This window comes from Betta splendens, chromosome 6, assembly GCF_900634795.4.
Source record: "Betta splendens chromosome 6, fBetSpl5.4, whole genome shotgun sequence".
NCBI lineage: Eukaryota > Metazoa > Chordata > Actinopteri > Anabantiformes > Osphronemidae > Betta > Betta splendens.
The window spans coordinates 18,288,780-18,310,600 of record NC_040886.2 but is presented as its reverse complement, the minus strand read 5'-3'; the positions used below and the strand labels follow the sequence as shown (position 1 = coordinate 18,310,600).

At 47.7% G+C, this 21,821-nt stretch overlaps 2 protein-coding genes and 1 long non-coding RNA gene across 4 annotated transcripts; 2 read left to right on the top strand and 1 right to left on the bottom strand.

Annotated features, from left to right (window-relative positions):
• Positions 1 to 3,049: 3,049 nt before the first annotated feature.
• rassf9 (Ras association domain family member 9) lies at positions 3,050 to 9,645 on the bottom strand. Of its 2 annotated transcripts, none has more exons than XM_029154699.2 (3): positions 9,522 to 9,645; positions 9,030 to 9,250; positions 3,050 to 4,915 (listed from the first exon to the last, which is right to left on the bottom strand). In XM_029154699.2, exons 2-3 carry the CDS (start codon positions 9,074 to 9,076, stop codon positions 3,685 to 3,687), a joined length of 1,278 nt encoding a protein of 425 aa, XP_029010532.1. In that variant the 5' UTR covers positions 9,077 to 9,250; positions 9,522 to 9,645; the 3' UTR covers positions 3,050 to 3,684. The 2 variants fall into 2 exon arrangements, with proteins under 2 accessions (XP_029010532.1, XP_029010533.1); XM_029154700.3 differs by having other exon boundaries at positions 9,030 to 9,243; positions 9,522 to 9,587.
• An 885-nt stretch (positions 9,646 to 10,530) lies between these two features.
• nts (neurotensin) lies at positions 10,531 to 13,421 on the top strand. Its single transcript, XM_029154956.3, has 4 exons — positions 10,531 to 10,838; positions 11,380 to 11,441; positions 12,656 to 12,856; positions 13,033 to 13,421. The coding sequence occupies exons 1-4, from the start codon at positions 10,778 to 10,780 to the stop codon at positions 13,174 to 13,176; spliced, it is 468 nt and encodes a 155-aa protein (XP_029010789.1). The 5' UTR covers positions 10,531 to 10,777; the 3' UTR covers positions 13,177 to 13,421.
• Positions 13,422 to 16,131: 2,710 nt separating this feature from the next.
• LOC114857065 (uncharacterized) lies at positions 16,132 to 17,518 on the top strand. The gene is made up of 3 exons (XR_008694915.1): positions 16,132 to 16,268; positions 16,773 to 17,308; positions 17,400 to 17,518. It is a non-coding gene; the product is annotated as an uncharacterized LOC114857065 (long non-coding RNA).
• The last annotated feature ends 4,303 nt before the right edge of the window (positions 17,519 to 21,821 follow it).

The following is a 21,821-nucleotide window of genomic DNA, read 5'->3' as shown; positions in this document are numbered from 1 at the left end:
CCAGTAATGCTGCAGCACTGGGTCCAGTAACGCTGCAGCACTGGGTCCAGTAACGCAGCAGCACTGGGTCCTGTAACGCTGCAGCACTGGGTCCAGTAACGCTGGAGCACTGGGTCCAGTAACGCTGCAGCACTGGGTCCTGTAACGCTGCAGCCTCTTTATGGACGAGTGTCTGTGCTCCTGCTGAGAATGAAGGATGTTTAAACAACAACCTGTGGCTGTTCAACGCCCGTGACCTCGTCTTTGCTTGGTTTGAGGCGCTCCAGTGATCAGTAACCAGTAGAATAAAAGGCGTCTATTGAGCCATCACCGTCGGTGACTTTAAACAGTCTGTGCTTCGTCAGTGGGGACATGAATCCAATGCATTTATAAGAACAGGAGCTCAGTAGCATCTGTTCACAGCTGCTGCTTCGTCAAACTCAGACCTGATTTAACACACGCCTCAGAGCTCGAATCCGACGGACCAGAGTGGACTCTCCTCCGCAGCGTCTCTGTGGGGAATTAATTTGAGGAAAAGCTCGAAGCTCTTTGCAGAAACTGTAGCGTTTATTGAACACCTGCTTTCACGATGCACTGCAATCGAATCCAATTTCTGCTGAAAACACTTGAGCTGCGTGTGTAAGACGGACGCATAATAATAGAAGCTCAACGTGATCACGACGGCGCCGCTGCCGGCGGGTGCTGTCGATGCGATGAGGGTTTGGATGAATCAACTTTATGTGAACTGTTGTTCTGCTCTAAACTGTAGCCGCCTGGAAAACACCACCTTTATGCTTCTTGTCTCTGCATTGACGACCGTGACCTTTCTCCTGTGTCTGCACAGCTGCATGAATAGTCTAAACAGTGATGCTGAGCTGGAGCGACCTTTAAATGTTAATGTCCAAGCCGGGTCCGACCCGGCAGCGCCGCCGTCGTCTGGCTGCAGGACGACCTCGCTTTCTGAGCTCCGCTGGTCGTGACGTCCATCTGAAGTCACCTGGTGATGAAGCGGGTCAGCGCTCGGGTCAGCGCTCGGTTCTGTTCATGTCCAGACCCAGCTCATCATAGGGAGTGTCCTCCTAATGAGGGGTGTGAGGGGCAGCGAGCAGCATCACATCACCTGTGGCAAAGCAAACAGCCTGATCCAGGACAGAGGAGACAAACAGTCATTTCACCAGAGGCGGCTTTAACCTGCAGCTCCTCACGCTGGCACTTTGAATGAGCTTTGATTGAAGCCATTAAGCCCGAGGCCCAACGACTTTGTCAAGTCCCGACTTGTAACGTGTCGACGCAGAGGTGAGGGTTTGGCCGATGCCGCGTCGGTTCTGGACCTGGCACCAACGGCATCACAAGGTTCTGTCACATCCATGCAGTCAAACGCACACTTTATACTGAGCTCCAACAGTATTAGCTCTTCAGGTCCAAAGCCACAACAGTGATACAACAAGGCTTTAACTTGATTTTTCTGATCAAAATCTATTGTTTGCTGTTTATTGCTGCATGTTTCACGAGAACGCGTCAAACTGAGATTAGCTCGTTTTGGCTGTTTGATCTTTTGAGCACTGATTTAACAAGCGTCTCCCAGTTTTTTACAGCAGACGCACAGAATGAAACACCGGCAGAAGATATGAGATTCAAGCTGAACAAAGGTTTCATCAGATTCTCTGATCTGAGCCTGTAAAACAGCTGCAGCGTCGATGTGATTGGTTGAAGTGTGAACCTTATTCAGAAGCAAACCTTCCTCTTGGCAGCTGCGTCTAATTCGTTAATAAGTGCTGGTGAATATTGGAGGAGGTGCCTGTGGGGCAAAATGCCTCCTCAGCATTTGACAATAAATATATCAACAAATAAGGATTATTACCTCTTATTATAGTTAATTATATACTTTCTCTAACTGGTTCTTACTGTGACGTTCGTTCAGGTGAAATGTTCGAGGCTCGTAAAAACCCGGCAGTCCAATGAGCTGCTAACTATGGGATGTTGAAATCTGCAAGTTGCACAAAAGATAAAATGTGTAAACAGTCTTTAAGTGGAGAAGCGTTTACGTCACCGCTTCCTGACTCTTATCTCACTGCTTCCTTCATCTGTCTGTCACAACAGATAGAGGTTGGGAAAACAGCGCCAAATGGAAAATGACCCTGTGGCTCAGAAACGTGGCGCGTTTCACAAAGTCCGGCCTGTTTGGAAACGAATGAGACCAGTGGTCTGAGTGGGACCGGAGACGAGCGCAGCCAAGCTAATTGTCATTTTGGTCCATGTAATTATTGTTGTCAGCGTGTTGCTGATGCGCAGCAGAGAGGAGCTAAGTGCTACCTGGGTGCAGGAAAGCAGGAAGTGTACCCGTCTCAAACATTCACTGCATTCAGGCTCCATTTTCTGAAGACTGCGCTTGACTGAATGACGCAGGGCTTCTCTGCTCCGTCAGCCAAAGCCTGTAAACCAACACCCTGCGCTTTGTCTGACGTCTTCTGGCGCCTCAGCGCAAGAAAAGCCACACGGATTCTTAGACCGCGGCCAAACCTGCTCCTTTATTTCCTGCTATTTGAGAAGAGCAGGTGCTGCTACACATCTGTAAAGGGACGTTTGTGGCTTTTTGTGGTGGAAACACTCCAAACCACAGCCGTCCTGTTGGAGGCCGGCGCTGCCGCAGACGGTGAGACCTCGTGGCCTTTCACGCTTGGCGGAGACTCTAAGTGGCTTGAAGCAACGAGGAGGGAGGAGAGAATGGGCGGTGTGTGTGAGTGTGTGTGTGTGTGTGTGTGTGTGTGGGGGGGGGGGGTGAATAAGTAATGGATACAGTAGGTTGTGCCTCTCCAGCAGCCAGCCCCGCTTTGCCCCGAGAACAAAGTGTCAGGCTTTCAGCAGCGCCTGACGAGAGCAGAGCTGTTGTTTGTGCTCGCCTGGCGACCATCTTGGATGATTATATGGTGCCGTGAAGGCAGGAGCTTGTTTCTCCCCCGCGACTCAAAGATTTGAGGAACCTGTAACACTCAGATCATTAGTGTTTGGCCCTTGAGCTGTGTTTTATCGTATTGAACACCAGGCAAAGACAAACTCAGTGACAGTCAGCGGCTGTATTAGTATTTATTATAAAACTTTAGAATCATACTTGTTTTGAAGCAGGGTTTGTGCAGACAGTGGTTGTTTTGCCTCAGAGAGGAAACAGTCATAATAAAATCTCAGCTGAAAAATATAATTACATGATAAATACTTTGTTTCTCTCCAGTTAAAGTTTACAGCAGGTACAGTAGTATTTACAGCATTGGACAGAGAACGTTAGGACACATTCTACATCTAAACCAGCTTGTTTTAATATAAAACACTGTCTAGGCTTGAGTGTGTACAAGAAGTGCAGATTCATAAATAGCTTGAGAACTTACATTCATCAGCTCTAGCAACTAAAGCCAGCAAACATCACAGGAAACAGTCTTTGCTTCTTTAACGGCTTTAATGTCCAGTTACCAGCGGTGACGACGGTGAACTGCTCACAGCCCAAGGTGATGTTCTCAGCTCAGCCAACAGGCAGAACTCGACCGCTTGCACTCGGCCACTAATCATCAGCTGCTGTCAAAAGACTTCCTTTGTTCATGAAGCCTTTCCAGCGACTCATTTTTCAGACAGACCCTTAAGTCAGTGACAGAAGCGACCCGAGAGGCGCCGGTTGGATGAATACGGCACCATCCAGCCCGGGGTCAGCGGACTCGCTCAGACGTCTGTGTCCAGCGGGGGAGGGAAGTCCAGGCATGGCGACAGGGAGTCCTGGCTGTGTGTGGAGCTAATGCCGGTGTCTGAGTCTGTGTCCGTGACGTCTGAAGGCGCCGTCTTCTGGGAGGCGCTCGTTGTCTCGCTCTGCACGGCCGGACCGGGCACCTCCTCTGGACTCTCCTCCACCTGCAGAGAGCCCAGCTCTGCAGCCAGGTCCCAGACCTCCTGGTCCAGGGAGACAAGTGTGTTGTCATAGTACTTCAGCTGCTTGTCGACTTCTGCTGCCTGGGTGTGAAGGGACACGCCGGTGAACAGGCTGCTTTTCAATTCGTCCTGCAGCTTCTCCAGTTCAGCAGAGCAGAAGGACTCGTCGGCCTCGGAGGCGGCCCAGCTCGCGGCCGCTGCTCCTTCCTGTTCGCTGTCCGGACCCGGGCTTGGAGACGCGACCGCCCTCCTCAGCTCTGCGTCGATGTCTCGGGACAGCTGCAGGATGAGCTCCTGGTGCATCAGAACCTGCAGCTCCAGCTGCTGAACTCCGCTGCTGGTGAGCAGATATTCCTGCAGCTGCTCTTCGTCTAAACTCGGACCACAGGCCTGACCCGGCAAACCGCCCGACTCTGCTTCTCTTTGCATTTGCAGCTCAAAGCGTTCAATCTCAAAGTCCATCTCCCTCATGCGCTGGATCTGCTCTCGGATGGTGTGATCCTGGTGGAGGATGAGCTTCACCATCCGGTCGACCTCCTCGGCCCCGGGGCAGAGTTGGCTCTCCTTGTGAAGCTTCTCCAGCTTACGGAAAGCTTTCTTCACGATGCGCTTCTGCTTCTCTACTGGGAGCGACTGTGGATACTGGGAGTAGCCGTGCTCCCATCGCTTTGGCCTGGCCCCTTTTGACTTTGCAGCCTTTTTGGTTGTTTGAGGCACAACATCACTGGTTTTTACAAGAATAAACTGGATAAAGGGTCTCTGGTCGCCCCACGCATACCACAGCCTGAGGATTCTGGTGAGAGGAGGCAGTGCTCTCTCAAAACCCTTCCACCGCTCGACGAGGCAGAAGTCCTTGGGCTCCCCATGCAGGAGCCGCTTGCTCTCCGGCACTGACCTGTGGTCCTCCAGTAAGGCCTGAATCATATCTGCACACGTTGTGTGCTTCGTTACTCCACAAACAACTTTCTCCTCATTGCAGACAGTGACCTGGATCTCCTTTCCTGCCACAGGCTGTGCATCCTTTGTCCTAGCCAAACATAAAGACAAAGCTTAGAATTACAGCCTGGGAAAAACAGTAAAAACAACAAAACTAAACAAAACTAAAGTGACTTCACTGTGGTTGAATCCCTTCGTTCCTCCAACACACTGGGTGTGAGAAACATGCTCACTCGTAGCTGAGGCTTTTACTTTTTGTCCAGCTCCGTCAAACCTGTCAGACTCAACCCATCCCGTCAAACCCTGCTGGGCTTCCATTGGTCTAATGGTTCAGTGCCTTCGAGGACACAAACAAAATCTCCTTTATTATATTTGTACAGTCTCTCAGACTTGGGGCAACAGAACCAAACATAACTAAGTCTTTTTACTCCTGTAGGTTCATAAGAAACAGCAGCTGCTGAGCAGATTTGTCATCATCTTGTTTGAGTTTGTTTGCCAATGGGGCGACGCGTCTCTGCTACAGATACCCTGTCCCTGTCGTGTCCTTGAGGCTCTTCTGGCATTTCCAACAAGTATATTTTCTTAAATACAACCCACTTTGATGGGTTTCCATTAGGCCGATGAGCAGAAAGCCACGTTGCTCATTTCGTGCTCCCTGCTCTGATTCTATTAGACTGTTCATCGTCTTACTCATCAGAGACGATCACTTAATGCTTCGGTTCTGAGCTATTTAACCCCAAGGCCCTCATTACCTTTAGGTCTGGACCGTAAAACCTGCTTCAATCCTGACCTCTGATGGGCTGCAGAGATCGGCTTCTTGCATGGTTAATGGACCACCGGTAATATCCAGGAGCTAATAAGCAGCCATTAAACGAGTCGTAGAAGGAGATAACGCTGCCAGACACGATCTGATGTCCTGATAAAGGATGATGTACAGTGTTGTGAGCTACATGAAAGATAACATGAGATATTTTGCAGCTCATGTGATTAACTCGATTAACTTGGATGTCTCGCGTTTCTGTCACAGTGAATTTACACACAAAAGTCCTGTGAGATGATCTGTGTACATCACCAGGAGCCTCAACCTGTTCTTCCTCTCACTCTGGAGGAAGGCTGTTCTGTCAGTCACCTTTGATGAAGCCGGTAATAATAAAAGGTGCCATTAATCCACCTTAAAGCGGAATTTCAGGTCCAAAAACCTGACATTGTCTAATCAGCCCAGATTCAAGGAGCTGCCTCCTGGTTTCAGTTTATACACACTGGTCTTATCTGAAGTGGATGGACTCACGGGGATCTGAAGCCTCGCTGTGCAGGAATGGCTGGAGATGTGTCGCTTCCTCCTGTAGCTGCCGTGTCTCCGTGCACGGCAATAACCACATTAACCACATGTCACCAGGGAGGGTGGACAAAAATACACATCCTCTGGAGATGAGCGATGAAAGCACGGCAACACGAGCGAGGTGGGGTCCAACATGGCCTCGTCTCACAGGGGCTGATCGCACAACTGATACGAGTCTGTTTAGTTCCCACGCGGCAAGAAAACACAAGCGGTTTGTGTAAACTGTGGCTGAATCAGGTCTCAGGAATGTAATGCACTCGCTGCAGCTCAACAGGCTGGTTAATGGTTAAGGAGAGACCCTCGGCAGGCAAAAGGCAAACACGCAGGGTGGACACAGGAAGGACCACACCTGTTTGCTACACGCTAGCCGGCCTGTCTGGGCAACGCCGCCGGCTGCTTCCACTGGCCACGCTGATGGGTTTAACGCCTTATTTACACTGCGTGAAGCTTCATCTGCCTCAACATGTGACCAACCACCGTCCACAGTGGAGCGCGAGTGTGCAGGTGAATAAACAAGCTCCCCAGACGTCAGCGTTTCAGAGACGCTGGCCCAAACCCTCAGCTGAGCAGGAAGAGGGTACAGCAGAGGGAAACACCTGTATTTGTCCTGGGTCACAATCGCCAGCGCTCAGACCACATCCTGCCCCCGCTCAATAGGCAGCGCAAGGGAGGGGAGGAGGCAGCACTGCAGCAACCCGCCGCCCGGAGTCCAGCTCCATCCGCAGGCTCCAACATGCAGGAGGGAACCATGCCCTCAGCACCAGAACCGACTGCAGAAAAAGAGCTGGGACTAAGCTGCCGTTCACTTCCCAGACAAGGGCTGCAGCTCTGGGCCAAAGGAGGCCAAGCAGCACCGACACGGAGGCTGCTTCTGTGAAACGGGCCCGGTTCGTCCTCCACAGTTCACACCTGAGCGAACCCAGAAACCTGAGCAGACTTGCTTGACCTGGGCTTGAACCCAGAAGCCGAGGCTGACCTGAGCGAGGAACCCGCTGAAACGATGAGTGATGAGGTTGGGTCACAGAGACATTACAGCTCCGCTCCTCGGTGGCGACGGTGGCGGCGTTAACACATTACCACAGACGTAGAACCCGACGCGGTGCCGCCCGTGAGCTGAAACATGCAGACGCTGAGAGTTCAGGTAAATCCCCAGCACGCGAGCTCTGCCACCGCTGATGTTTAAGCAGCAACACAGCTCAAGTATCGCGTTCACACACATTAAGAAATGCTTGGGAAGATTAGGCCTCTAACGAACCCTGGACCCGGAACGGCTGATGAAGCCTCGTTCACAAACGTTGTTTACCTGCTTTGAATATGTTTCCACTGTTTGTGTGCACTCTCACTTATTCAGAGCATGAGATCAATAAAGGTAACACAAACCGAAGATCTGCTTTGATTTGAATGATGGAAGCAAAGCAGAGATAATGTTTGTGAGAAGGACCCAGAGCAGGACGGGAGACGCTTCCTCCCGTTCTTATCTGCGGGAGGATGAGGGACTGGGGAGGAAATAACATCACTCCTTTATCTGGATGTGTTGATCTGTGGGATGACTCCTGCTGTGATAAGCATCTGAGAGCAGAGACACAACACGGGGCCTCCTTCCTCTGAGAACCAGCCTCCTCCTACTTTGATTCTAGGTAAGTGTTTGTCCGGTGAAATAACGACTTGCTCAGTTGTTCAGTGCGTTGTATATTTTGTGTAGCACAATGCTGTCACGCCGTCGCTGTGACTCGGAGCGAGATGGAGTGCGAGCGGCCGCTTCATTGCTTTGGTCACAGATGTCACCGTTTGGCAACTGAATGTGAAATCCTTTCAGGCCTCGACACCAGCGTGACGCACACGACTCCCGACGACACACGAAGGCAAAGAGCGCGGACACAAATGCTGTCAGAGTTAATGGCCGCGTTTGAGATGGAACACGAAGTGTGGGAAAGTTTGGACACTTCACGTCGCCTTCATCCTGTCAGGCTTTGGCAAACATCCAGCTCAGCGCATGTAAAAGCCAGTCCCCCAAAGCACGACTTCAACATATCTGCAGATCTAAACACTTGAAGTAATTATAGGTGCTGTGGTGGTAATTACTACGCAACTTAAAAAAATAAGACTTGCACTCGAGACAGCTTCAGTCAGACTGTTTGAAGTTATAATTCATCTTCAGCTTTATGTGATGGGGAATTACATCCATTCTGCTGCTGGTGCCACTGTCAACGAGCTGCTTCTTCTGATTGATTTCTGAACCTAATCCAAACCCTTTTGTGCTGAGTTTTGTGGTAAATGAGATCTTCAACAGGCAAAGCTAATAAAAATACCAAGTCTCCCTGAATGAAAAGCCTCCTAATCCTTGGCAACATGAATCCTGTCCAAACCCTGGCTCCTGATCCAAATATCCCAAATAAAACTCAGCAACAATCCCACATGGACTGTCTGCAACAGTAACAGGAGACGGACTGGTGATCTCGCGTTCCACCGTTTGAAAGTTGAGGCCAAGAAGGCGGCCAGGCCTCAACTCAGGCACCGAACCTGCTAAAAATCAGTCAATTTGATGAAGCCAGCTTCAAATCCAACACGTTTGTAACATTTACACACGAAATGTCACATATATAATATATAAATATACATATATTATATAATTACTCCACATTAGGTTAAACAGTATCGCCGTGTTTATTAATGATATTTATTGATGCTTTGTTTGGTTCTGGCGCATTTGAATTTGTCGAGTTACAAACACCAACAAAACAACAAAAAGAACCAACTTCCCTCGCGCACTTCACTTAAATCCCGCGAGCGCCGCGTCGTGCGCAAATCTCCTCGACGGCGATGGAAACACCCGCAAACGAACAACAGGTTCCTCGGAGCAAATTACCTGTTTTTCAGTCGCGCTTTGAGGAACCCTTTTCCAAACGGAGCCATGACTCGACGCGGAGCAGCAACCGGGCGTTACAGTCCGAGCGTGGCCGTGCGTGGCCGTGCGTGGGCGCCTTTCAGCAGAGTTGACGGTGTCCCGAGTGCAACTCCGTCCCGTCCCGTCCCGAGGCGGAGGAGGTGTTCCCACACTGCGCTCAGTTATGGGCGAAACTCTGCCCCCTTGCAACAACAGGGAAACGAGAGGAAAGAGACGTGCACGAAATCACTTCAAGTGTTTATTTGTTCACATGAGATTCAAACGGACCGTGATGAAAACATAAACGCTGAAGTCCAGTGGCCCCACAGTCATTATGTTTGACCCAGAGCCAAAATGCAGTAATTCAATAAGGAGGAAATGGCAAAAACGATCCTGGCAAAGGAAAACTGATAATGTAATGTCATAAAACCAATGCAATTATTTGTATTTATTAATGCCAGTCATAGCACTCACACCAGGAGCAGCTGAACAGGAAACCTCCATCAGCACCGGGTTCAGGCTGGGCGGCCATCTGCCTCGACTGGCAGGAGTGAGAAGAAGAAGAAGAAAAAGAAGGACGAGAAGAAGAAGAAGAAGGAGGGGAAGAAGAAGAAGAAGAAGAAGAAGAAGAAGAAGAAGAAGAAGAAGAAGAAGAAGAAGAAGAAGAAGAAGGAGGAGGAGGAGGAGATGAAGAAGAAGAGGAAGAAGAAAAAGAAGGAGGAGAAGAAGAAGGGAAAGGAGAATAATAATAATAAGAAGAAAGCTAAACACAGGAAACATTGTCATTAACTGCCAGTTAATGACAGATCAGCTGGAGTCACATCTCACACAGATTCACGATGAATTAAAGCAGTGAGGCGATGGGGAGCTGCGTGGTGAAGCAGTGGAGCTCAGGGTCCAGGTTTCACCTCGTAGTGATTAACTTTTTTTTCTGTTTAATTGTGCATTTTATGAATTCAGTTTAATTAAAGAAAATCTAAAGGAGCAATAGATCAAAAGCTTTTAAGGACCCCATGAAGGGAGTAATTACCAATGTTTCCAGAGTGAAGCGTGACCTTTGACCCCCATCTAAAGTGGTGACGTCTCACTGTGAGTAATTGCAGGCCGTCACCTGTTGATGTGAAAACAGGCGCCGTTGGCTCATAAAGGTGTGATGGAGCACAGCTGCTGCTACACAGTGAATGCTCCCGCCCCCACAGCATCACCTCTGCATCCCCTCCCTGCAGACGAGTGCCAAACAAACCCTGCGCTGTGCGCATTCATGAGATGAAACAAGCAAATCTCACAAACCCTGACGTAAAAGCCTTTCGCCTGGTGATGCCAAAGTGACGTCTGCCGAAGCGGTGGGAGCGGGACCGGCAGCTGGATGAATGGATGGATGGAGGTGGCTGCATCCGTGGGTGGGTGGATAGGGGTGGAAATGAGGACAGGGGGGGGGGCTGAGCCTCTGACATCACATTGGCTCTTATAAAGTGGGGGAATGGAGCCCAGAGCACTTCACATCCAAGTAGACGAACTGAAGGACAGGAGAAGAGCTGTTGGAGCTGAGACCAAGCAGAAGCAGCATCATCATCATCATCATCAGAAGCAGCAGCAGCAGCAGCAGCAGCAGCAGCAGCAGCTCCACACCCTCCTGGAGCCCGTCAGCAGCAGTCGGACCCCTCGCCCCATGGACTAGAGCCTCCGCTGCGGCGTTCCCTGTGACTCTGCGCGTTGGTCCTCTCAGCGAGATGCAGGCACCGCTGGCGTGTGTGCTCCTCCTCTGCTTCACATGTGGTGGACTCTGCACAGGTAAGCAGCACAGTGAGTTCTGCTTCTCCTCACGAGGTGGAACCGCGACGGGGCCTTTGTGATGAGCAGTTAAACACGGGAGCTGTGTTGGACTCCTACCAGGGTCCGACCTCAACACTTTTGAGTCTTATTTTATTTTAGTTGATCAAACATATTGATAACAGAAATATTTGATTCATTTCAAAATAAAGAACATTTATTTTTATTTACTTGTTTTTTTAACTAGGATCCAATGAGTCAGGTAAACATTAAACTGTAAATGGTATTAATATTAATCGATACGTCTTTATTGCCTTCTTCCCATCACTGGGAGCTTCAATGGTCCGTCGGGTTGATGAGTTCTCGCCCAGTTAAACTTGTCTCTGTTTCACACTTCTGATGTAAATGCTGCTGTTTAACTTCTGCTCAGGAAGTGAGAAGGTTTAAGCGCAGCTGATGGTTCTTACAGCTGCCTGACATTTCCTCTGCAGCCGTCACTCACCATTGATTCACTGTGATTAGATTTGGTTGAAGGTTATATCTCGTTTCCCCTCTGACTCAGATGTGGACCAGGAGCAGCGAGCGCTGGAAGAGGAGCTCCTCAGCAGCCTCTTCACCTCTAAGGTACCGTCACACAGGTTCACAGGCAGATGAATAATGTGCTCTGACAGGATTGGTTTGTGGAGAGACCTGAAATGAACGCTTTATTCATTCAACTCAAATGTGCAGAAACAAACAGGATCAGCTCAGATCAGTGGCTGCGTCGTGGAACAAGTGAGGCTGAAAGACGCTGCTCACAGTTCTCCACTCGTGCTCCCTGCTGTGAGCTCCAGAGCGGGACGGGCTGAACGTGAGGAGAGGGATGTCCACGCCTGCTAACGACAGCCTCCACCGCTCCGATACATAACAGTGGAGAGACGCGTTGTGACAAATCAGCCGTGTGATTCATTGGCGCTGATGCGCGGAGGCTGCTCGGGGCGTTGATTACAGTAATAAGTTGCTGGATGACTGATGGTCTTGAGAGGCTGCTAAGTGCAGACTCGTAGGAATAGACTGTATCCTAACAACATCATCGTGTCTTTAGGCAACAGCTGAACAGAAGTGATGAGCTGAATTGTTCACATGTTATTCGATTACCTTAGAGACGGAGGAGGAGCCTCCTCCACTCGTCTGTTTCTGCTACACATGGTTCATTGTTCCAGCGACAGCGATCGTTGGTTAATGTTTGGTGCTGAACCGTGAACTCAGAGCGACCTCAACCTGTGGAGGCTCTGAACATCGGACGTGATGCTTTTCATTAACTGGAGAAATTCATGATGAATTGTTTCATGATGAAACCGTTAGGTCTTTGATTGTTAATCATTTCTGACGTCTACGTGCTCCCTGTCGTGTTCAGCTTTTATTAAACGTCTCTCCTCCGATGAACAAACGGAGCTGGAGTTTGATGCGCTGCTCTGTGGAGGAGATGCTGCTCGTTAAACTGGTTTGCTGCCATTTGTTTCCCTTCGCCTTCACCCTCGGAGACGCACTGAGAGGGGCCCGGCTCGGTCTCACTCACTAAACCAGCAGGTCGGGGCCGGAGGAGGCGACAGGTGACCGAAGCATCTAACAGTGGACAAACTCTGTGGACGCTCCTGCTCCTGTAAAAGCAGCCGCGTTCTTAGTGTGTGTGGAGTGAAGGCAGAGCGCTGGAACAGCGAGCAGCAAAGGAACGAACCCCCTCATCATCGCCTGCACGCTCAGAAATATCAGTTACCTCGGTTACAGCAAGGTCCCAATGATGGCGGTGCTTTAGATTCCAGCTTCATGCTCAGCCGTCTCTCCCTGTCTCCATGCAGATGAAACAGAACAAGCAGAGCGCCCCCTACTGGCGCACGTCGCTCTCCAGCCTGTGCCGGCTGCTCAGCAGCCTGCGGCAGGAGGCGTGGAGCTCCGAGGAGCAGGAGGAGGGCGAGCGGGCGGCGGGGAGCGTGCGGCTGCTGGAGGAGCTCTACAGCCTGCAGCACCTGTGCCGAGCGCTGCAGAGCCGGGAGGAGCGGGTGAGACGCACACACACACACTCACTCACTCACTCACCCGTCTCCCCCTCTGGTCCAAGCTGCCTCCAGGCCTCACGCAGCAGCGTTGGGTGTCAGATCGCAGCTAATGCGACTCCAGATCAGCTCCTGTTTCTCCAGGGCTGCGTCTGAGCTCTCCCTCTTTTTGCCCCCGACAGCTACTCCGCGACTCGCTAGAAAGCGCGGAGGAGAACAGCGAGACCCCGCTGAAGCGGAAATCCCCCTACATCCTGAAGAGACAAGCAGCGCACACCACCAAGTCCCGGAGGCCGTACATCTTGAAGCGAAGTCCGGGCTTCTGACGGGACGGAACCTTTGACTTCCTGTGAAGACGTGGCCGTGTCTCCTTTCTCTCCTCGGTTCTTTGTCCAGCGTTGAGGCCTCTCTGTACTTTACTCCTTTCAAGTTTAGGTCCAGGAAATAACATCCTGAGCATCATCAAACTGTGCATCTGCGAGAAACTATATTTATTTACTCTATTTATTCACTGCACACTGAGTCTATTTTGTTTGAGGATATGATTAAAGGATTCATGATCCAAACCTGGTGCGATGTCTCTCCTCCTTCATTTTATGTCTTAACGTGTTAATTATGACAGTGGAGAAGCTGGGGCCTTAAACTCTTCACGTTATGTTGCACAGTTAAATGAAAAAAGCCAATTAAAAGTCATAAATTGGGAAATTAAACATTAGTTCCCTGACATTAGGACTAATCGAGGGACTTAAAATAACATTTTCCACTTGTGAGTGGCAGCTCATTTTTCTTGTTAACGCAACCAAATTAAAAGCTGTTCAAATATTGAAGTATATTAGTTGTTTTCACATAATCAACAAACCCCATGAATAAAACAACACTAGCGACAAACTGGAAACATGCGGCTCTGTTCATGGAGCTTTATCGGGTCCAAACAGTGTTAAACATGTCAGTGACACCGTTTATTGGGACCACGACGCTGATGAACGCAGTGGCTCCTGTTTGAGAGTGGGGTGAGTTTATGGACCGGGAGTTAACAGACGTGACATAACGTGCAACACGGGGCAAACTGATGAAGAAAGTCCGGTAAACTGAGGCACAGCTTGAAGGATAATTGATCCTTGACTAGAATAATCATTAGTATCTGGCCAATGCTGTTTTCATTTCAGTCTGTAGTGACTGTAAGTGAACACAAAATGCGTAGTTGAAGAAAATAATAAGAAATTAAACACTGTGAAAATCCCTTGAATCACTGTTTAAATCCTTTTGGTTCAAGATGTGCTTTAAATGAAGAGTTGAAGCAGAGACTGAGGCTACAGCATGTGACGCTTCGGACTGTGCTGGGGTTGATCCACGGATCACGGCAATTTTCATGGTAATAAAACGGTTATAAAGAAAACTTCAAAGATAAATTTTCAATTCCTTGAAAATAAAATTGCGTTCACCTCCCTTGTATTGGGGTGGGAGCAGAAAATCTCAGAGACAGACATCACAAACACCAATAGGTGAAATAGAATCTGACTGCATTGACAGATACAGTTGGATTTCAGCAAATCAAACCTTTAAAATGAATGTGAGGGTTTTCTAGGAATCGTATCAAATGAGAATGAGACCAAAAGCAGAAATGACCTCAGGAGTGAAGCAGGTGAGTGGAGTTACGGTGCAGTTCAAGCAATCTTCTTCTCTCTCTCAGCTTTTTATTCCTCCAGAGCGGCGGCAGGCAGACACTGAACCAGCAGTAAGCTCCAGGTGAAGGCGTCCACGCTGAGGCTTTGCATCAGCAGGCAGCTGACGCTTGTTCCCACTCAGGGGCCTCCAGCGGAGGGCAGTGTTGTTTAACTAGACTCAGGCCTGGTTTCCAGGGTCACTGAAACACTGTCACTCTGAACTGACATTCAATTCAATTCAATTCAATTCAATTCAATTCAATTCAATTCAATTCAATTCAATTCAATTCAATTCAATTCAATTCAATTCAATTCAATTCAACTCAATTCAACTCAATTCAACTCAATTCAATTCAATTCAATTCAATTCAATTCAATTCAATTCAATTCAATTCAATTCAATTCAACAGTTATGTCACGTCTGTTAACTCCCGGCCCATTAACTCACCCCACTGCATCAGTGGTTTTGTAGAAAATTTTCCATGTGCAATATTCGGGAAAACTCTGTGCAATATCTGTATATTTATATGCAATAACCCCTCCCATTAGTCCATACTCACTGTACCCACCTGTATATTGTTGTACTGTGTTATTAAATCACAACAAGATTATCTCAAGGCACTTTACAAGGTTCGGTTTAAGACACAACTAAACCCAACAGATCCCACATACAGCAACACAATTACGCAATTAGACAGCAACAGTGGAGAGGAAAAACTCCCTCTGTAACGAGGAAGAAACCTACAGCAGAACCAGGCTGGATGTGGGCGGCCATCTGCCTCGACCGGTTGGGGTGAGGGGAGAGAGAGAAAAGCACAGCAACAACAACAAGCAACAACAGAGCACAGGCAGGATGGTTGGACCAGAGACTGGACACAGGCAGGATGGTTGGACCAGAGACTGGACACAGGATGGTTGGACCAGAGACTGGACACAGGCAGGATGGTTGGACCAGAGACTGGACACAGGCAGGATGGTTGGACCAGGGACCAGAGACCAAGGACTGGACACAGGCAGGATGGTTGGACCAGAGACTGGACACAGGCAGGATGGTTGGACCAGGGACCAGAGACCAGAGACCAGGGACTGGACACAGGCAGTGTAATATGGAAGTTGATCATGCCAATGTAGTTGACAATTGGCAGTTCAATATGCTATTTGGTCATTTGACTTGAAAATGCATTTTGCAAAGGGCAATACAGTACAATATTACAAAGTGTCCGTTCAATAGCCAGTGTCAATAATTAAAAAATAATTTAAAAAAAACATCAATAAATTTCATTTCATTTTCTGACGGTTGATGGATCAAACTGACAGTTTGAATGACGAGTTTGGATTTTGAGTCTTTTAGCATGTGAAAAAGCATTATGGCTGTTTGCTATTACATTTTATCAAATACTTAATTGTCACTTTTAATATTAAATTGCCAATTGACAAATGCATTGCTATTTCAATTTGTATTCTGATAAACTTCCATAGTGTTATTAAAAACGTTTACTATGATTAAATACTTTCTGTATAAAATCCTGTCCTGACTCAAAGCGGCATCTGCATCCACCATGTGGACCCAGAGGGACTTTTATTTTGTTAGCATCCGCTACACAGTTAGACGGACAGGAGCCTGTGGTTCCGGCCTTCGCCACTGGGGGGAGTCTTCCTCTGCTGAGCACCTGTGCCGGAACGCAGCGCCCGTTACACGGTAGCGCTGCTGAGGAACCGTGTGTCTAACATGTCGTGTCTGTTAATATTAACAGGTAGGGAAACGCGGTAGTAATGGTACTACTGTAGCATAAGGTAGAAGGTCAGGGGTGACGGCCAAAAGTTGCCGTTTACTCCCCGTGAGTGCGTATGGCGCCAAGTTAGCGTTCGCTGTTAGCGGTGCTAGCTCGGCAGCTAAGCTAACCTGTCGGTGGCGGGATCCTGCCTCTACAGTAGAACGCCAATTACCTGACATATAACAACGGTCAGTGTCAGAACTGGCATAACAATACTAACGTGTCATTCATGTTTTATGCTAAAGCTTATTGTTTGGAATTGACGCCATAGTCTGTTTACATTAAAGCAAAGGACATATGTAAAAAAAACACATTCAAACACTCAGTGAACTGACTAGAACCCACGCAGACACCGGAACACGTGCAGCCATGGCGGTAATGGGCGGCAGCTTTACTTCCGCCTTCTTCACTTTACTTTGAAAGGCTACCTTCCGGCGGCACCTACAAAATATGCAACAGCTTGACTCATTGACTCCTCCGCAGATCCACACCTGTTCTCATTCAGAGGCTCTTTGGATCGTCTGCGGGTTTCGCTCTACCAACTCAAGATCCTCTGAGTAAAGCTGCCACCACCAAGAGTCACGTGCTGTAAGTCTGAAACTTTATTGTGTTTGAGCGCTCAAATGTATTTCTGGAGTTGCAAGCCCATGATTTCTGTGCTGGTCCCGAGCTCAGATAAATAGAGGGGTTTCGTCTCTCATGAGAAAGAAGAAGCATTTAATCTGAAAAGGGTTTACGCGTCTCTGTCGCCAAGATTGAGTTTGTTGGATTTCGTTGGATTTTGCCATGTGCCAGCTAATGTGTGTAGCCATGATGATGATTTGCAGTCGCCATCTTGTCTTTTGAGTATTTCTCTTTTGAGAAATAGATGTTAGAATTTTTAGTCTTCGGTCGGTTCTGAGCTCGATGGATTGGAACGTATCACTCTGTCCAAAGACTACCCATCAGACCCTGCTCTGTGGATGCTTCCTGGTTCATCACGTCACCTGCTTGGGTCCTCCGTGTACCTTCACCTACATGTAAGCCCCCCTTGGTCTGGTTGTAACTTTGAGTAGTTTTTACATGACTTACTATTTCAAGCCAAGTCTAACACTTGCCTTTTCTTGTCAGATAACATCTCCTATCATCACTGAGGCATCTCCAGCAGCAACTGCCGGATGCAACATCTATCTAATGGATAAATTTAAATGTGGATATAATTATTTTAATAAATAAATACTTGAACTCAGTCTGTGGTTTTGGCCTTTTCTTGGGTCCTGCACATCACAAATGTAACACTGGTCCTTTCTGAACAAAAGCCAACCTAACAAATTATAAATCTAAAGAAAGAGCAGACAAATAAGTCTGAATGTGTTAACATTTGCAGGTCAGTTTGTATTTGATTCATTACTAGGCATCCAGGATATGATGGAGAAACATAAACTTGTTGGGATGTTTCTATTTGGCCTTTAGTAACCAAAACTTCCTGGTTTGGATGAAGATAAAGCACTACAAGTTAAATAGGGCCTTTCTGCATGTGTTTCTCAGACTCCTGTCATGTCTTCAAATATCTGATAGAATTCACCACTCACTTTAGCTTTAGCCCCAGACCTTTAACTTTACACATCACCACACAGAAGTAGTCTGTGCTGCACTGCCACCAGCAGGTGGCAGTGCAGCACAGACTACTTCTCTTTTGCTTTTCAGACTTAAGATACAAGCAGGAAATTGAGCGAGCTGTGTATTAAACAGCTTTTTGATTTTCATCAGCCAAAATAAATTAGAATCTTTGTTCTAGTAATTTACAGACAGAATATGAGTTTTGTTCCTGGCCTGAATCTTAATAGACACTGCTTCACTTCAGCAGTGCATTTTACAACTGCTAATTTTTAATCACATTCTTCAACGTGGTTTATTTAGAAATGCCACTGCCACCAGCAGGTGGCAGTGCAGCACAGACTACTTCTCTTTTGCTTTTCAGACTTAAGATACAAGCAGGAAATTGAGCGAGCTGTGTATTAAACAGCTTTTTGATTTTCATCAGCCAAAATAAATTAGAATCTTTGTTCTAGTAATTTACAGACAGGATATGAGTTTTGTTCCTGGCCTGAATCCTAATAGACACTGCTTCACTTCAGCAGTGCATTTTACAACTGCTAATTTTTAATCACATTCTTCAACGTGGTTTATTTAGAAATGCAGCGTAGATGAGAACCGCCGTAAGTATGATCAAACTGTAAATGAGAGGTCATAGGCTCCATTTAATCAGCCACTGGCCTGTGCCCATATAGTAACACTTTTAGTTTTGCAAGCAAATACCACTGAAGTCGGTCAAGCTCATCAAAGTAACTCCACCAAGACAGTTCGTCTTGGTGGAACCTCGGGGAGGATTGTAGCTTTCGAGGTTCTGTCTCGGACAGAGTCGTCACCAACAGCTGACCCCAGACTTTTCATGCAGAGTCCCAGTTCCAGACCCGACTCGTGCTCCCACATGTCGAATTCCTCTCGGTGCATCACAAAAAGGCGACGTGCTTGCTGACAGCTGGTTGGAAAAGAGAACCAAGCCACTGCTAATTAGCTCTGCTTGTAAAACAACTGGAAGAAAACACAGCCTGTTATTTGCAATTCTAATTAGCTGCGAAACATAAATATTGTCAACATTTTCTAATTTACAGAGAAGAAAAAGGAAACTATTCTGTGAGGACATTTACAGGACAGACTGGATTTGGCTTAATTGCACTAATTTATATTTGGGCAACAAACTAAAGTGTTTCCCCAGCTCTTACCTTGTGGGGGACGCTGACACTGTACCTGCACGACGACTGGGCGAGCATATGTGTGGACAGAATTCTAGCAGTTCATCATTATCTCAGCATCAAAGCAAATGTGTCAGTTTTCGCCTATTTGCAGACCCCCTCAGCAGATGTCTATCAACTTAACGACTCCTGTGACCCTGAAAAAGTTCAGGCTCGGTCCGCCTCCCGCATCCATGGGACAAATTACACCCTGCGCGAATTAACTCAGCTCCATTAAAAAGCCTCATCGACATCTGCTGCTGCAGCGAAGCTCAGGTCTGCTTGTCTTGGCCTTTCTCCAGCCGGACGCCTCTTCAATTTAACTCCAATTTGGAGTTGGTGGATGTTGGCTGACAGTTTGAAACTTCTCGGTGGGATGCTGATGAGCGTCTCCGGTCCTGCTACAAGAAAGCCTCTCTCTCATTTGGACAGCGTCGCAAATTGCGTGAAAAGCCTGTCCGATCAAGATAATGGCTTGTGAAAGAATGAGATTAGCTTCCTTTGCGGGGAATCTGATCATGTGGATGGGACAGTGGCATAACCAGTGTGACCTTGTTGCCGGGGCCAGCTGAGAAAGTAATTAGGTCCCACACATGGGCGGCATCACTGGTGGCGGTGTCGCAGCGGTTTAGTGTCACAGGTGAGAGTGGATATCAGCTGACAGCAGATGGAGACAAACAACAATCCGTCCAACTCTGAATTAAGTTACTATGGAGATTTATTCCTCGCCCGGTCCAGAGCAGACTGACATCCAGGACGCTTATATTTCAGCTCTGCTGCCTGGTCTGTTGGAAATTAAATGTTTTCTGCAAAGACGTTGCCTCATTTCAGTTAATCTGCATTAAATTACAAATTCCACATTTTTTCCAGCAATGTTTTATGTTTATATGTCAATTTTGAACTAGACCTAGTTTTATGACAATTGATGTTCATATTTTTGTAGTTTTATTTCTTCATTTTCAGTCTAGTATATGAACTAGTTTTTCTTACGTAGTAGTAGATAAGACAATAAATGACGTAAATAAAAAATAATAATAACAATAAATGTTTTCTGGGATCTAAGGTTGAGATATGCGTGATGGGAGACTGTCCCTTGTTTGGTCTGGTTGGGATTGCGGCCTATCTGGGTCATAAAGGCACCAGGCTTCTGTGAGAGATTCTCAGCAAATTATTTGTCTCAAAATGTGTTCATTTTTAGTTATGTTAAAATCATTCCAGCAGTTGAAACAGTAACTGTCTCGATACATGAAAACAGTGGCCTTGGTTGGAACCATCATCATCGCAGTTGGTTCTGACTGAATGTCGACTGATGCGGCTTCATTCCTGACTAACAGCGATGGCGGTTCTACTGTATGTGAAACTACAGTCACTCCTGGCGAAGGCAAAATCAATCATCCCCTGCAGAAAACTGCTAACAAGAAGGCAATAGCAGACTGAATCAATGACTGAAGCTGCCATTCAGGCAAGAGATTGTCTGGCACAGCAGCAGAGCTCGCAGTGATCCAGCCATCCTGGCTTCTGAAATGCTAAGTAAATAGAGTGCTGATCAGGTCCCAGCCCGTCCCTGAGTGGCGCTACGTGTCTGTTCGCCTGCTGCGTGGCGCAGGGTGTGCTTCACTTCCATTTACTCTGAGAATCCCAAGGTGCATGTGTGCAGAAGGAGCTAAATTACAGTCCTTTCAGCCCCTCACAGGATCCTTTCCCACTGCAGGGCTGTCACTGGCTCCTTATTGTATTGATTGTAAACACAGAGGCTGATGTGTCCGTGGTTAAAATGTCACAGTCTATGGATCTTATCGGAGAAAAAGCCTGAACGATGACGACGAGGCCCGTGGTAGCGTTGGTCGCATCTACAGTCACGTGTGGCTCACACTGAGGCTGACTGGCTCGGTCTGATGAGTGCCCCTGGCTGTCACACTGGCTCACGGTGGGTCTTTGCCTGCTTATGCTAATTAAAACCACTGAACCTCCCATCGTTCCCAGTCGCAGTGGTGGCATTGCTGAGCTGTGACTGTCCTTCAGTTGAAGGACTGTGTTGGCTGCAGAGCTGAGAGCTTTTGTTCTGAAAGCTAAAAAATCTGCTGTCCAGCCTGGGTGGTTTTTGCAGTGCACCCTGGGAAATGAGTTATCTAAACTGCATGCAAGAAGCCCTGACATTAATCTTTAATTAAGGCCTGTACGCTTTTGGACGGCGCTCCTGGGAATACGAGCCGTCTGCAGGGGACAGACATGAGCATCTTGTGGTGAGCTTGTTTTGTCTCATCAAAGTCAAGCCTGTGCTGATCTGCCAACGTGTTGTCGGGTTTTCATTTGAGTAGTTTGGCACTGAAGACGGATTATAATCCCTGGAGCTACTAAAACACGTGTGACTGCTTTGTTTCCACATTCATACAGTAGATGTTTTATTCGGCTGTGTCCTGTTCGTGTGAGAGTATCAAGGTGACTGCTTTGCTTCGTGCTTCGTTTCTCGGTTCCCTTCTGTGTTCTCCTTCTTTTAGGTAATTGGTTCTGGATCTTTTGTTTAAAGAGCCAAGTGATAAAGCTGCTGATACAAGCAACACGCCACTGACGCTTTTCTTGTGCGGTGACAGCTGCTGCCTGTGTGATATTCTACAAAGCAGCCCCCCAAGACACAACCTGTTTCATTCTGGCTGGAGATTCACAAGAAAAAAGACGAAAAGAAGTCTCCTATGAAACAAAATAGGACTCGGGTAATTGTTCTGATTGCTCCTTTCACGGTTCCCAGCTGGACGAGGGA

Excerpts from the sequence above, each read along its gene's own strand:
- rassf9 (XM_029154699.2), bottom strand. The coding sequence starts at position 9,076 with ATGGCTCCGTTTGGAAAAGGGTTCCTCAAAGCGCGACTGAAAAACAG. Across the intron at positions 4,916-9,029 it reads AAAGCGCGACTGAAAAACAG|GACAAAGGATGCACAGCCTG; the intron begins GTAATTTGCTCC and ends ATGTTTGGCTAG.
- nts (XM_029154956.3), top strand. The coding sequence starts at position 10,778 with ATGCAGGCACCGCTGGCGTGTGTGCTCCTCCTCTGCTTCACATGTGGT. Across the intron at positions 10,839-11,379 it reads ATGTGGTGGACTCTGCACAG|ATGTGGACCAGGAGCAGCGA; the intron begins GTAAGCAGCACA and ends CCTCTGACTCAG. Across the intron at positions 12,857-13,032 it reads TGCAGAGCCGGGAGGAGCGG|CTACTCCGCGACTCGCTAGA; the intron begins GTGAGACGCACA and ends TGCCCCCGACAG.